We start from the raw sequence: 16,749 nt of genomic DNA, 5'->3' as shown, positions 1-16,749 counted from the left end.
AATTACTGACCAAAAAGTCAATTAATTGCACTGTGTTTTTTGGCTCATTTTAACATTGCTAAACTGTGAGTCACTTTAGTCTGTAACCTCGATTGAGCCTCCTGGATTCAAGCTCAAGCAAGTAAAGTAAACTGCCTAACGCTGAGCCAGTTGTTGGTTCTCAACTTATTGGCTTCTTGTCCACTCAGCAACCTGTCAGTTGAATATCCTTTCTACACCACCCTTTGGAAGCTTGTCCTGACGAAGCTTTTGCCAGTATCCAACAAGTTGAAACAGATGCCACATTTGGTCAGAGTATAAGAACCAGTAAGCAAATTACTAATTTCAGTACTGCTGTTGGGAAAGACTGGCTTTGTTCTTTTTCAGAGCTTCGGCCCTTGTATCCTTTTACTAGGGTGTATTTTGGGAAAGTGATGAAGTATAAGCACATTTTTTGGAGCATATTAGAGCTGATGGAACTGTACACTTGGAGTACCCAGTTGTACATGAAACTCCATCTTGAAAAGAATCCTGATTAAGTAATTCCAGCTAGGAACTAATATCTATGATATTTTGTTAGAAGTTGCTTCATAACATTTATGTAAGCATCTTCAGAATTTGAACACTAAAACCTTATTTATCATCCAGGTGAAAAGACAGAGGATTTGAATTAGCAGCCAGAAAAGCAAAGTTTCAGTCCAAGATTTTTCTACTGGGAAAAATCACATCTCTCAAGGAAGGTAAAAAAAAAAAAACAGCAAGAATTGAAAAACAATGCAAATGCAAAAAAAATTGCCTATGTTTATTGATATAGCAAGCATGAGAATACTATGTATCAAATTCAGGACTTGGGCCAGTCACAGTGGCTCACGTCTCTAATTCTAGCACTTTGGGAGACCAAGGCAAATGGATTGCTTGAGTTCTGGAGTTCGAGACCGGCCTGTGCAACATAGGTAGATACCCATTGCTACAAAACAATTAAAAAAATAATTAGCTGGGTGTGGTAGTCCCAGCTACTCGAAAGCCTGAGGTAGGAAGATTGCTTGGGCCTGGGAGGTTGATGCTGCAGTGAGCCACGATTGTGCCACTGCACTCCAGCCTGGGTAACAGAGTAAGACCCAGGCACACACACACACAAAAACAAAACAAAAGAAAAAAACCCAACAATCTCCCACCTCCCACACATCAAATTCAGGACTTGGAGAGAGACATACCTCCTGATATATTTAAAAATTTTTATTTTATTTTTGAAACAAGAGTTTTGCTCTTGTTGTATAGGCTGGAGTGCAATGGTATGATCTCAGCTCACTGCAACCTCTGCCTCCTGGGTTCAAGCAATTTTCCTACCTCAGCCTCCCAAGTAGCTAGGATTACAGGCATCTGCCACCACACCCAGCTAATTTTTTGTATTTTTAGTAGAGATGGGGTTTCACTATGGTTGGCCAGGCTGGTCTCAAACTCCTGACTTCAGGTGATCCACTCACCTCAGCCTGCCGAAGTGCTGGGATTACAGGTGTGAGCTACCACGCCTGGCCAAATTTTTATTTTTTAAGAATCAGCAGCAGGCCAGGATTTGGGGCTCATACCTGTAATCCCAGCATTTTGGGAGGCTTAGCGGGGTGGATTGCCTGAGCCCAGGAGTTCAATAGTACCCTGGGCCACATTGAGAAACTCTATCTCTATCAAAAAACAAACAAACAAACAAAACCCCTGAAGCAATAGCGAATTAATATTTGTTATATCGAGGTGACAAATACATGAATTTCTTTTATGTTGTTTATTTTTTTCTTTTCTTTTTTTTTTTTTTTGAGATGGAGTTTCGCTGTTGTTACCCAGGCTGTAGTGCAATGGCACGATCTTGGCTCACCGCAACCTCCGCCTTCTGGGTTCAAGCAATTCTCCTGCCTCAGCCTCCCGAGTAGCTGGGACTACAGGCCCGAGCTACCATGCCCAGCTAATTTTTGTATTTTTTTAGTAGAGATGGGGTTTCACCATGTTGACCAGGATGGTCTTGATTTCTTGACCTCGTGATCCACCCCACCTCAGCCTCCCAAAGTGCTGGGATTATAGGCGTGAGCCACCGCGCCTGGCCTTTTCTTTTCTTTTGAGACAAGGTCTCAGCTCTGTTACCCAGGCTGGAGAGCAGTGTCATCACAGCTCACTGCAGTCTCAACCTTTGGGGCCAAAGGCATCCTCCCACCTAAGCCCACAAAGCAGGTGGGACTACAGGCTCACACCACCACACCTGGCAAATTAAACATTTTTTTTTTGTAGAGACGGGGTCTCACTATGTTGCTCAGGCTGGTCTTGAACTTCTGGGCTCAAGTGATCTTCCTGCCTCAGCCTCCCAAAGTGCTGGGATTATAGGCATAAGCCACTATGGCTGGCCTGTGTCTTTTTGTTTTTATAAATAAGACCCAAATACTTAATAAATTAGATGTAACAGTCTCAATAGAGAACATCTTACATACATAGAGAAATTTCAGTCAACATATCCCTTTCTTTTTTTTTTTTTTTGAGACGGAGTTTTGCTCTTGTTACCCAGGCTGGAGTGCAATGGCGCGATCTCGGCTCACCGCAACCTCCACCTCCTGGGTTCAGGCAATTCTCCTGCCTCAGCCTCCCGAGTAGCTGGGCTTACAGGCATGCGCCACCATGCCCAGCTAATTTTTTGTATTTTTAGTAGAGACGGGGTTTCACCATGTTGACCAGGATGGTCTCGATCTCTTGACCTCGTGATCCACCCGCCTTGGCCTCCCAAAGTGCTGGGATTACAGGCTTCAGCCACAGCGCCTGGCTCAACATATTCCTTTCATAGAATTAAAGTTGTGAGGTAAATGATTTTATTTATTTTTGGTTAATATTTTTTAGAGTTGGCATTTTGAACACAGTGACATGCAAGCACATGGGATAAGATGAATTAACTAGCAGCAGCAGCAGCCACCGCAGCATATAGCCTTGGATATGTTAACTTTCTGAAAGCATGGCTGTCACAGTATAACTGAAATGGGATCTCTATTTGTCAAATTACGGTGATCAGAGTAAATATTTCTTTTATTGAGTTCAGGCTACTGCTGTGTGGTCAGACTGTTATCTGTAGGTGCATTTTAAGTAGGAAATGAATCAGTTAAATGTCGAATCGGACTAGAATTCACTGAGCCTTTAAAATTGCCATTTCTTTGTCATCATCCAAAAAGAATGTAACATTTGCCAAACTATATTTCTGGCTCATCTAATCAGGTACTCAGGTTTTGGTGGAAACTACTGATTGTTTCAAAGACCAGAAATTTTCTTCCTCTGAAAGAAAACAGAATATAATTTAGAGAACTATAGCAAATAGTATTGCTGTAGGGATTTTTGGATATGAAGCCAGAGATTTGGAAATCCAAGCTAAACTCATCAACTGCATTTAGACTATTTTTCTGTCTTTCAATAGTTCAGTTGAAAGACCTCTTGGGGCAGTGAATTTTGCAGGTTATCACTAAATAACAGCTTAAAGAATGAATTCTAAGCTTTTTTTTAGTTTTATAAAGTTAAGGTTAAAGACTGGCCACTTTTCAAACTGAAACATTGTTTCCTGTGTATATTATTTTCTTAAACTTTTGAAGAGAGATTAGAGTTTAAGAAAACTCCAGGATTTAACTGTTAAAAACCTTATTTATGACCCTGGTGAAGGGAGAGGACAATCAAGATAGCAGCTAGAAAACTCAAGTTTATATAGGGAAACATATTTCTCAACTCACACTTTTCAAGGACAGTTAAGAGAAGTTTGAAAATTAAAATATCTTTGTAAATAAAAATAGTAAAAAACACACATATATCATATTGTTTAAATAATTCATGATGCAAAGAATGCTACAGAGTGAAATCAGGATTTGGAAAGAGGTAATCAATAGCCAATGGCTCATATGACTTGAAAATTTTTAGATCAATGGAAAGCCACTTTGAAAAAGTTTTGCTGTCAGCTGTTAATGAAATGACTTACATTTTTGGAAGGGGTCCTATTCGGTATCTAGTCTGACTTCGCCTACTCAAGTAGTTCTCTCTAGTATCCTTGCCAGTCTTCGGCTTCTAAGATCTGAGAATTTCTGGGGATGGGGAGTTCGAGTCACAATAACAAGCACTAGTTTGCGGCCAGCTCTAGGGTAGTCAGTGTCTCTAACTCTCCACTACTCCACTCCGAGGTGATTTATAAGGCCGGTCCGTCAACCCTGCATTATATGGCCTCAATGAAATAAAAACACATACTTTTTAACCTCCAGCAGCTCGTTTGGCAGTGCAAATACGTCACTTCGGATCTGGCTAACTACCTTTCCAGGCTGATCTTAGGCAACATTCACCAAATTGCCGATACCCCAGACAGCCAGGCCCATTTCATCGGTCAAGCTCTTTCACGGTTTTCAGACTCTATTAAGCCCCTTTCTCTCCAGGGCTGTTAAGTCCCCACTGCGGCGAAGCTTTTTTCATTTTCCACTTCGCCTCTGCTCCTTAAATTAGGCACTTCGTCCATTATCTACTACAGTGGTTCTCAAACACCTGCACCTGTATTTTAGCACTTCAGGCTCAAAACGATGATCATTCAGTGTGAGAGACTCTATCCAATGAATAAAAGGTCAATCTAGCAGGAAGGCGCCAGAGAGGCTATTTTTGATGAGGAGGCGGTCTGAACCGTACTCGCCTAGCCTCCGGTAGCTCCGCGGGCGCTTCGAGGGCACCGCGCTCTGAAAGGATGGGCGGGGCCTGCTCCGATGCTCCGGGCCTCCACAGGGGAGCCAGCCTCCAGGTTTCCCGGCAAGCTCCGAAACCCAGAGGAGGTGGGGAAAGGAGGTCACCGCGCCTGCGTGTTAGGAGGCGTGACCCGGGTGGGAAAGCCCTCCGCGTCCGCCATTTTGGCTGCCTCTGTCGGTCTGTTCAGTTACCACGTGAACCGCCGACGGAGACCCGTAGTGGGGGAGGCGGCGGCAGCGTTAAGTGAGAAAGGGAAAAAGACAACGAGGAAAAAGGAGGTGTCCGGGTAGGGCAACGCGGCGACACCCGAGGCCTGGTGGTGGCGGCGGATCGGGATATTCAAGGCTGAAGCAGCCAGGGTACGGCAGCGGCGGCGGTCGGACAAACTGACTGACCGAGCCGGGTGGTGGCGGGAGCAGCGGGAGCAGCCGGAACGATGCCGGCCGTGAGCCTCCCGCCCAAGGAGAATGCGCTCTTCAAGCGGATCTTGGTAAGTGTGAGGCTTCGGGAAAGCAGTGGGGAGGATTTAGCCGGTAACCGGGCCTGTCACCCTTAACCTCGGCCCGGCGGGCACTGAGCCACTCCCGCCCGGGACCCCGCCTTCGTAGTCCTCGTCAGGCCGAATGCATTGCTTCGCCCTCTCTCTGTGGTTGCTACTTCGGCCCGCGCGCGGGGGACCACGGGCTTCTTCGTTGCATCCCCACGCTTGAGGCCCTGGTTCCGGACTAGGCCCCGACCTCCCGGCTTCTAGACTCCGGTTCTCATTCTCACCGATCTGGGGGTGAAGAGGCCCGGCCTTTAGCCGGCAAGTGGGCGATATACCGGCAGGAGTCGCGGCCCGGTTGGTGTAGGAACCCTGCAGGCAGGCCGGGGTGGCACCCTTGGAAGGAACAGGTGGTGCGGATGCAGCAGGCTCATTCATTGCCTAAACGCGGTTCTTCCTCCATCATCTGTCCCTCCCTCTTCCTCCTCTCTTGGGATTCACCTGTCTCCGCCCGGCCCTGGGTCACCGAATGACCTGAGAGGAGGGAAAGGAGTTCAGAGAAGGAAAGAAAGCTTTTCAAACGACTACCTCCTTGTAGTCAGTTGCATTCTGGTGTCTTCAGCTCCTCTGCCTCCCTTGTTCTCTCGTTTTTTGGAGTTGGGATGAGGCATTTATTTCTCAGTTTCCGAGCGGGAAACAGCACCACCCCGTCACTTTGCTCGGGAGGTGGGGCCCATTGCGATGGGGCGGTTCGGTAGGAAGTCAAAAGTTGAGTCTTAAGTTGAAACGTTCCAGACCTAGACTTCTCTTACACTCTGAAGTGTGCTAACACATGCAAGAACTTACCGGAGAAAAGAGAATATAAATATAAAACTTTTAAGATGGATTTTGTAGACGCGGGTTCAAACTTATTCCCTACATTTCAAATGTGTGCAGTTTGCATTTTTTTAAACCATAAATGCATTGATGCTTGTAGGGACTGTTTACATTGTAAAGTATGTCCTGTAGCCTTGGAGCCATAATTAATGAATTGTAGCACATTTTTTGTTTGGCATTTAGTGTGTGGGTTGCCCCTTTCACGCAAACATTTCCTTATAATAGAATTAACTATGTTTGCCAAACTTAAGACTTCTAATATTTGGGATGTGTGTATGAAAGTGTTAGCCTTTTCCCCTGCAGTTGTAATTTATTTCACCTGTTTGAAAAGTAGAACAACTTTGGGGATTCAGTTTTTCTAGAAATAATCATCCTGTTGAACTAACTTTGATTTTACAAAAGTGTCCATATGCCCTGCAGATTTAGTGAATTCATGTTGAAAAACATTAGGAAGTCACATGCAGTGTCGCAAAACTGTTACCCTGAAATTCTTTTTTTTTTTTTTTTTTTTTTTTTTTTGAGACGGACATTCGCTCGTTACCCAGGCTGGAGTGCAATGGCGCGATCTCGGCTCACGGCAACCTCCGCCTCCTGGGTTCAGACATCTCCTACCTCAGCCTCCCGAGTAGCCGGGATTACAGGCACGTGCCACCATGCCCAGCTAATTTTTTGTATTTTAGTAGAGACGGGGTTTCACCATGTTGACCAGGTTGGTCTCGATCTCTCGACCTCGTGATCCACCCGCCTCGGCCTCCCAAAGTGCTGGGATTACAGGCGTGAGCCACCGTACCCTGAAATTCTTATTGGCGTTTTGTTTTGTTTTTTTTCTAAGACTAAGAGTGTAGGTGGAGCTATAAAATAGTTTTAGGAAAAAAGTTACTTTTAAACCCTTAAAAAGACTAATTGGTGTGTAGGAAGGACTGTAACATAGGTTTCGGATAGCAATTTATCTTGAACCTTTTCTTCACAATTCTTTATTTTGAAAAAAAAATCAAACTGAAAGGTTGAGAAAAAGAAACACTCATAAACTCTTTAACACTTGATATTTTGCCATAAATGCTTTCTCTCTCCCTATATATATTTATGTATATATTTGTATAAAAGTAAGTTGTAGACATAAAACTTCATAGGCTGGGCACAGTGGCTCATGCCTGTAATCCCAGCACTTAGGAAGGCTGAGGCAGGTAGATCATTTGAGGTCCGGAATTCCAGACTAGCCTGGCCAACATAGGGAAATCCTGTCTCTACTAAAAATACAAAAATTAACCAGGCGTGGTGGTGTGTGCCTGTAGTCCCAGCTGCTAGGGAGGCTGTGGCACAAGAATCGCTTGAACCCAGGAGGTGGAGGTTGCATTGAGCTGATATCATGCCATGGCATTCCAGCCTGGGTGACAGAGTGAGACTGTCTTAAAACAAAAACAAAAAACTTCATCTCTAAATACTTCAGCAAACATATACTAAGAATAAGGACATTGTCTTTTACGCTTTTTTTTTGAGATGGAGTTTCGCTGTTGTCCCCAGACTGGAGTGCAATGGCACAGTCTCGGCTCACTGCAACCTCCGCCTCCTGGGTTCAAGCAATTCTCCTGCCTCAGCCTCCGGAGTAGCTGGGACTAGAGGCGCGTACCACCATGCCCAGCTAATTTTTGTATTTTTAGTAGAGATGGGGTTTCACCTTGTTGACCAGGATCGTCTCGATCTCTTGACCTCGTGATCCACCCGCCTCAGCCTCCCAAAGTGCTGGGATTATAGCCGTGAGCCACGGCACCTGGCCCTTTTATGCTTTTAACAGTTATTCTCTAATACTGTTTAATATCTGGTTCATATTCATATTTTTCCAATTGTTAGCACTTTTTAAATAAATCAAACTTTTAATTTTGAGAAGACTGTAATAATCAGATAGTTTAAGGAATAACACTTTACTCAGTTTTTCCAACACCAATACCTTGCAAAACCATGGTTCATTATTATAGCATTGATATCATCTACCAATTTTCTATTCAGATTTCCCCAGTTTATTTGTACATGTGTGTGAGTGCTTATCCACACATGTGCAGTCATCCCTTGGTATCTGTTGGGGGTTGATTTCAGGATCCTGCCAGATCCAAAATTTGCGGATGTTTGAGTCCCTTATATAAAGTGATGTAGTATTTGCATGTAACCTATGCATATCTCCCATACAGTTTAAATCATCTCTAGATTACATATAATACCTAATGCAGTATAAATTGATGTAGTTATACTGTATTTTTTAAAATTTGTAGTTTTTGTTTTAACACTCAAGACTTGCCATCCAGTAACAAAAATTTGTATTTTTAAATTCTTTTTTTTTGAATAATTTTTACCTATAGATACAGGCACCAAGGATAATGAGAGCTGATTGTATACATTTCTGCAGTGTTATCCCATATATAGACTGCACCACTACAGTTAGGCTACAGAACTTGCAGCAGTCCAAAGTACCCCTCTGTTGCCCTTTTAGAGTCAAATCCATCATCTGTCCCACCTCCCTCCCATCCCCTCCAGCAACCACTACATGTCCTCTATTTGTATAATTTTGTCATTTCCAGTATGTTTACTAAAAAAATCATACAGTATACAATTTTTTGGGTTTAGAGATGGCGTCTTCCTCTGTTGCCCAGGCTAGAGTGTAGTGGCTGTTCACAGGCTCTGTCACTAGGGCCCTGCAACTTCAAACTCCTGGGATCAAGGAATCCTCCCTCTTCAGGCTCCAGCATAGCTGGGATGACTATAGGCCTACTGCATCCAGCTAATAGTTTATTCCTCTTTATTGCTGAGTAGTATTCATGATATGGATGTACCACAATGTGTTTAACCATTCATAGAGTAGCAATTTTTGATTAAACATCTTAAATAATTTTTTGTGTGGTAGTGTTAGTGGGGCAAAAACCTGTAAGTTCATTGCTAAAATCACAATGCTGAAGATTTATTGATAAGATATATCTAAGAGAAGTGTGGAAAGCACTAAATGAAAGAAAAGTAAAGGAGCTAAAATGTCCTTTTTGTTCTCATAAATTAGGAATGAAGAAAGTATTATTGACCAAAAGTATAGTATTGATTTTTTGAAATTGCTTCTGTTTCTTGAGATTTGGTAGTAAGTTAGTGCTTTTGATTTTAAGATTTTTTTTTTGCCCTGTCTGATAAAGGAAATGTTGGACATACTGTGATGTGTGAGCTGTGTGTAATTAAGTGTTGCTAGGTTGGTAACTTTTTTTTTTTTTTTTTAAATGAGACAGAGTTTCACTGATGTTGCCCAGGCTGGAGTGCAATGGTATGATCTCAGCTCGCCACAACAACCTCTGCCTTCTGGGTTCAAGTGATTCTCCTGCCTCAGCCTCCCTAGTAGCTGGGATTACAGGCATGCACCACCACACCTGTCTAATTTTGTATTTTTTGTAGAGATAGGGTTTCCCCATGTTGGTCAGGCTGGTGTCGAACTCCCCACCTCAGGTGATCTGCCCGCCTCGGCCTCCCAAAGTGCTGGGATTACAGGTGTGAGCCACCGTACCTGGCTAGTTGGTAACTTGTTAAATCATTCCTGTAGCATTCAACATTTGAGCTGCTACTTTCTTAGTTATACTGTACTTTTGATAGGTAGGAAATGATGTTAGTTTGTATTTCAAAATAATCATGCTTTTCCCTTAATTTTTTAATGGAAACCTGGTTTACACATAAGTTTGCAAGAATGTTAGCGTTTCCGCAGCAGATTTGTTTGGCTTAATCTAGTCTAGTTGATAACTAAAATTCAGTTTTGTTGCATATTTTTCCCTTTTTCTCCAATATTACTCTACTGTTTTCTGACTAAAGCATTGTTATAAGTTAGTCAAAATTTTGCATAATGTTTCTTCCTGATAATTTGTCTAGAAAAAGGACAGGATGAATTTAATGTGATACATACCATGGAAGAGTTTATTTTATTTTATTTATTGAGATGGAGTCTCGCTCTGTTGCCCAGGCATTTCATTTCATTTCATTTATTTATTTATTTTATTTATTGAAACAGAGTCTTGTTCTGTCACCCAGGCATTTATTTATTGATTGATTGATTGACTGAGATGGAGCCTCACTCTGTTGCCCAGGCTGGAGTGCAGTGGCATGATCTCAGCTCACTCCAACCTCCCCCTCCCTCATTTAAGAGATTCTACTGCCTCAGCCTCCTGAATAGCTGGAACTGCAGGCACCTGCCACTACACCTGGCTAATTTTTATGTTTTTAGTAGAGGTGGGGTTTCACCATGTTGGTCAGGCTGATTTTGAACTCCTGACCTTGTGATCCCCTGCCTTAGCCTCCCAAAGTGCTGGGATCACAAGCGTGAGTTACTGTGCCTGGCCTATTTAGTTTTTGAGACAGAGTTTTACACTATAGCCCAGGCTGGAGTGCAGTGGTGTGGCCTTGGCCTACTGCAACCTCCACCTCCCGAGTTCAAGCGATTCTCATGCCTCAGCCTCCCACGTTGCTGGGATTACAGGCGCCTGCCATCACATCCAGCTAATATATTTTTTTGTATTTTTAGTAGAGATGGGGTTTCACTATGTTGGCCAAGCTGGTCTTGAACTAGTGACCTCAAGTGTTCTGCCTGCCTTGGCCTCCAAAAGTGCTGGGATTACAGGTGTGAGCCACCGTGCTCGGCCCTATGTAGGAGTTTAAGACTTACTTGTGTTTGCCAGAAGCTTTTTTTTTTTAATTACAAAATGTTTTAACTTATTTGGAAAATTAAATCATTGGAAAATTGTGGCCTTTGCCTAACGTTGATGCTATTTGTTTGTTTAAAAGTTCGAGGATATTCCCAGATTTTTACACCAGTTTGTTAGGATCTAGGGTAAGGGTAGGGAAAATGAGATTGCCAGGGTAGAATGAAATCCGCACCTTAGATTTTAACCCACTTGGAAAAGGTGGACATACCCTAATGCCTTGCAATGAAGTGCTTGTAGGTTGGTTGCTGTTGTTGCTGCTTCTTTCTCTTTTTTTTTGCTCTTTAGATGTTAATAACAGTTATAAGAAAAATCTAAGTTGAGAATAGTTAAAATATTGTACATCAATACATGAAGTTTTGGACTTTAGCCTGAATGACTTATGTATTGTTAGTTATACGTCTAAAGAACAGAATTTTTCTTTCATAGAAAAGTGATGAGAGAAGTTAGCATAGCATGATGATTATGTTGGTGATTTGTCACTATTTGCCAGGTAAAATGAGAAATCTGTCATTTGCCAGGCTCTGCTCTATTTGCTTTAGAGTATAGCACTGCACAGTAGAATTTTCTATGATGATGGAAATATTTGTTATCTGCTCTAATATGATAGCCATTGGCCATCTGTAGGTTTTTTTTTTCTTAGTGTCTTTTTTTTTGCTCACCTTCAACTGTCTTGATCAAGTTATATGTTTTTTTTTTTTCTTAAGACAGGGTCTAACTCTGTGACCCAGGCTGGAGTGCGGTGGTTTGGTCACGGTGAGCCACCGTGCCTGGCCGTTGTTGCACACTTGAAATATGGCTAGTGCAACTGAGGAAATGATTTTTTTTAATTAATCTTGGCTGGGCGTGGTGGCTCATGCCTGTAATCCCACCACTTTGGGAGGCCGAGGGTGGTGGATCACTGGATGTCAGGAACTGGAAACCAGCCTGGCCAACATGGTGAAACCCCGTCTCTTAAAAAAAAAAAAAAAGGAAAAGAAAAAGAAAAATTAATTTAAATTCACATAGTCACATATGGTGAATGGTTACCATTTTCGACACAGCATGCTCAAAACTTGTCAAGGTGGGACATTTTTATTAAGGAAACACTGAGATTAAGGTCAACAGCTAGTGTTAGTTACAGTCTGGAATGAAAGTTTTTTTTCTTTTCAAGGCACTTAACATCACACCTGCCTAGTGTGTAACTATTTAGGGGAGGGGTGGAGGAGGAGGGGGAAGGAATTCTCTGTTAGGCAAAGGAGTTGTAATAATTATTAGGTGGCTGCATACATTGTATAATAGGTAAATTATTTTATGTGATTTATTGCCTTTGGGAAAGTTGCTATTTCTGCTAGTTAATGATACTTAGTTTAGCTTTAGTTGCTGATGAAATTTAGATTAGGAATTGTTAGCAAGTAGGTGTCCATATGCACATGAAAGGTTAACTGATTTAAATTAAATTTCTTTGTGACAGAATTCCAGTTTTGCAACTAAGAGTGGACAGTAACTTTGAAATTGGTTTTAATATATTTTTGCTTGTACTGTGTATATTTAGACTATAACAAAAGAAAAACAAAAAATGGAAACAAAGTTTGGTCTGCTCTGAAGTCCCCTTCTGTACATAGTAGGTAATCCTAAGTTTAAACTAGGATAAATTTCTCCTTAGAAGTATACCAGAAAACAAAATGCAGTTTTGCTATTTCATGTATGTATATGTAATGTATATATAATTCTTACAAAAATTACAAAATAATTTGTCTCTAAAAATTTAGTGAGAAGTAAAAATCTTTTAATAGTGTGGTAAATTTATTCTTTGCTTGCTTTTTAAATTTATTTGTTAATTAATCTTCATTTAAATTCAGATAGTCACATGTCATGAACAATTACCATTTTGGACACAGCATGCTTTATTTAGAGTCCTTTCTTAATTCTCAAATCTTTTCAAGGTGGGGATATTTTTATTATTTGTATGTGTTTGAGACTAGGATCTCACTGTGTTGCCCAGGCTAGGCCTGAGCTCAAGTGGTCCTCCTGCTTCCTCCTCTCAGGTACCTGAGATTATGGTACATGCTACTGTACCTGGCCTGTTTTAATTTTTGCTTTTCTGCAGTGAGATGTATGAATGAATAAATAAATACATGTTTTTGTTTTAAACTGACAAAGCATGTGTTTTTAAAATTCTGTATTGTGTTAGAAACCTGAAATGTCTTTAAAAATGATTCTTTTGTGTCAAGAGTGTGGGTTAAAAATACCTGTGCATAGTAACCACGGTTCAGTTTTCAGTAGTAGTAGATGGACAATACTGTGTTTTCAGAAAAGCAAGGCTAAAGATTAAAAGGGAACTGAATGTAATGTTCCATTCTTTAGATGTGTCAAAGCCTTGCAGTACTGGGTCATTATTGGGGCTGAGACTAGTTATTTGATAATAGAATTGCCATCCAAAGCATTGCTTTCAAGCACTGGTTAAAGGACAGTTTTCAGAGAGGCAGGCATCGTGGTACTCGGTGTGATTGGAGGACTGTCCAGCTGGCCTCAACTGAAGGGATCTCTCTCCTTAGTGTGCAGTCTTATATCCTTTAATATTTCTACTTCTGACAATGCAGTTCTGATGAGCGTTGATTCAAGTATATCTTCTTTCTTCATAAAAGCATTTTTGGATACAAAAAGCTAAGTCATATAAAGGATCATATGCAAAGCACTATTCAGAATTTTCTCCCCCAAATATTTTTATTTCTACTTTTAATTTTATTTTTGTTATTATTTTTTGAGACAAGGTCTCGCTCTGTCACCCAGCTTGATGTGCAGTGGTACAATTTTAGTTTACTGCAACCTCCACCTCCTGGGTTTAAGCAATTGTCCTACCTTAGTGACCTGAATACCTGGGATTCCAGGTGCACACCACCATACTGGCTAATTTTTGTATTTTTAGTAGAGACAGGGTTTCACCATGTTGGCCAGGCTGGTCTCAAACTCTAGACCATAGGTGATCCTCCCACCTTGGCCTCCGAAAATGTTGGGATTACAGGCGTGAGCCACCACGCATGGCCTAATTAAAAAAAATTTTTTTTTGTTTTTGAGACAGGGTCTCACTGTGTTGCCCAGGCTGGAGGGCTGGAGTGCAGTTGTGTGATCTTGGCTCACTGCAACCTTTGCTTCCTGGGTTCAAGCGATTCTCCCATCTTAGCCTTCTGGGTAACTGGTACTACAGGCACGTGCCACCACACCTGGCTTAAACAGGTGTCCTTTAAATGTTATTTCGAGATGTTCCTTGGCTAGCAGTTGGTCCTTCTCAACCTTATTTTCTTATTTCTTACTTTATTCTCATCACCATCTGACATTTACTTGTATATTTTTCAGGTACTTTCCACAATTAAAATGTAGGTTTTGTGAAGATAAGGACTTCTCTTAATGGCTGTATTCACATTGGTTAAAATGATGTGCCATAGTAGATGTTTAATAAATATTTATGTGAAGTGAGTGTGAGAACAGTGGTACAAGACGAGAGAAAGATCTTTGGATTGTGTGCATGCATAAATTTTTGGAGAGGGGAGTTAAGGTGGTCTTTGGCATTACAGAGTACATTATTATATGAAATAATTGTAGAATATTGGGCAGAGCCTGTATTATCCGGTAAGACTTTCAAGTTTAATTTTTGAATTAGCCATAGTATTTGTTTACATACCCTTTCTCTCATCACAAAAGCATAATAAGAGGAAAATTTTATTATTGTTTTTTTGGTTTTGGCATTGGAGGAGAAATGGTATCAGGATTAAATGAGTTTGTTGTGAGGGGTCTGCTGCTGAATGAGTATCTTCAGGTAGTAGGGCTTAGTCATATGTCATTTTATAAAGCTTTACAACTGATTCTGAAGCAGAGTCAGGGTTGATGAGTGCTGTATATGATATTAAGAAATACACTTATAAAGTCTAGAATATAAACTGTTAGAAGAGCTGGGCACAGGGTTGCATGCCAGCTACTTGGGAGGCTGAGGCAGCAAGATTGATTGAGCCCAGGAGTTCAAGACTGTAGTTTGTGATAATTGCGCCTGTGAATTGCTACTACACTCCAGCCTGGGCACCATAGGGAGATTCTGTCTCTTTAAAAAAAAATTAGATTGTAAATAATTGTAGTGTAGAGTTGCTTTGTATTTATCAGAAAATTTAAAAATCAAGTTTAATTCTTGGTATGCTGGGAAGCTGATGTGGAAGAGAGAACAAGTCATTTAGCAGTGAGCTCAGCCAGCAATCAGCATTCTAAATACAACTTTGTATCTAAATACAGCTTTGCTCTCTATTTACAGGCAATATCCTGTTGAGACAAACTTAAGATTCTTAGTGAAAAATGGTTTTGAAAAGAATGTCAGTTGCTAATTCTGATAGTAAGAAGGGTGAGTGAAGAGACTTAAATTCAGTGATAGTTCTCAGTGTAAATATTAGGGTTGTGGAGGGAATTTTATGCTGTGGTTGTATTGACTTTTGGAAATTTCCCTGAAATGTCAGCTGTAGGCTTAAAATCTAAGCTGTTTTATGATACATGCTGAACAAACTTGTATTAAAGTTGTAACTTTAAGAACACTAGTTCAACCTGTGGCATGGATTTTTTTCCTTCTAGGTAAGGTAGGAAATTAGATTGTTCACTACTTAATGTGGCATTAAAATAATCCCTTACATTTTTAATTAAGTTAAAGCAATCTTTTCTTACCTGTTTATTTAGAAGTAAAATAGCTTGTAATCCCATTGCTTTGGGAGGCCAGTGTGGAAGAACTCTTGAAGCCAGGAGTTCAAGACTGTCCTGGGCAACATACCAAGGGTCTTTCTTTGTAAAATATAAAAAAGTTAGCTGTGTGTGTGGTGGTGGTGCAAACCCGTAGTTCCAGCTACTTGGGAGGCTGAGGTGGAGGACCTCTTGAGCCTAGGAGTTCAAGGCTGCAATGAGCTATGATCATGCCACTATACTCCAGCCTGCGGGACAGAACGAGACCTTGTCTGAAAAAAAAAAAGTAAAATAAAAATTGCAGTTTAAGAAATAAATGATGGAGAGGTGGATGTTTTTGTTATGTGATGGGCTCTACTACACTGCAGTTTTCTTTGGTTAGTATAATATGAACAAATCTTCAATTGAAATCATATGAAATTTCTACTAAAACCTCTTGGGAAAATATTATTTGAAGCCAGTAATATTTTTAATCATAAAGAGTCCATTTGATTTTATTACAGAGGAGATTGTGTAAACATTCCTGAGTGGCATCTATAAGAGTTGTTTTATCTGATTACCTAAAACAAGAAGTGAAAGTTTGCTTTTAAAAATAATAGACCTGGTGGGGGAAAAAGCCTAGCCTTGGTTGGTTGTCTGCTTTTACAGTTGGTTGCTGTTCCAATTCAAAAACTTTTTTTTCCTCTTAAAATAAAATGGCTTACATTTAAAATGGTACTCTCTATTTTTCAGAGAGAACTCACTGGATGGTACAAGATTATCTTTAATTATCAGTGCTTGAGGACCAAGTCAGAATTTTTAAGAAGGGGAACATGAAGCAAAACAGTTTATATTTAGTATCTATTTTGAGCCAGATTTTATGCCAGACTTTTTACATGTTTGCTGATACAAACTTTGTGATATTCCCTTCAGGAAGAATAAGTATAGCCAATACTTAATGACTACATTGTTACAGTATGTTTCTAAATGCTATGCATACAGGTAATTCTCTTGTTCTGGACATACAGATTCCTAAAAGTCACTGCACTTTGCAATAAAAACCACAGGGCTTATGGGAAGAATGAGGTTGGCCACAACATTCAAGAACATTATTAGTGGCAGATTAAAAACAAAGATAATACCTTAATAAAAATGGTAGTAGTGTTTTACATATGTTAAATGGTTAACAAATACATTAATACTATGGCGTAAATATTGTACTTTACCTTGGAAAAGATAGTGCTTGCTTGCAGAAGTAGGTGTCCGAAGGATTACAATTTGTGAATTATTGTGAACCGG

At 40.7% G+C, this 16,749-nt stretch overlaps 1 protein-coding gene across 3 annotated transcripts in view; it reads left to right on the top strand.

Annotated features, from left to right (window-relative positions):
- Nucleotides 1-4,870: 4,870 nt before the first annotated feature.
- The window catches only part of NAA15 (N-alpha-acetyltransferase 15, NatA auxiliary subunit), a 103,110-nt gene continuing 91,231 nt past the window's right edge, over nucleotides 4,871-16,749 (top strand). For all 3 annotated transcript variants that reach the window (XM_008992689.5, XM_002745345.7, XM_054252911.2), the window contains exon 1: nucleotides 4,871-5,197. In XM_008992689.5, coding sequence (XP_008990937.1) covers nucleotides 5,144-5,197 — 54 coding nt within the window. In that variant the 5' untranslated portion in view covers nucleotides 4,871-5,143. The remainder of the gene's footprint in view (nucleotides 5,198-16,749) is intronic.

The sequence above is a fragment of the Callithrix jacchus genome, chromosome 3 (genome assembly GCF_049354715.1).
Source record: "Callithrix jacchus isolate 240 chromosome 3, calJac240_pri, whole genome shotgun sequence".
NCBI lineage: Eukaryota > Metazoa > Chordata > Mammalia > Primates > Cebidae > Callithrix > Callithrix jacchus.
The sequence above is the reverse complement of the archived record's forward strand: the minus strand, read 5'-3'. Positions and strand labels throughout refer to the sequence as shown.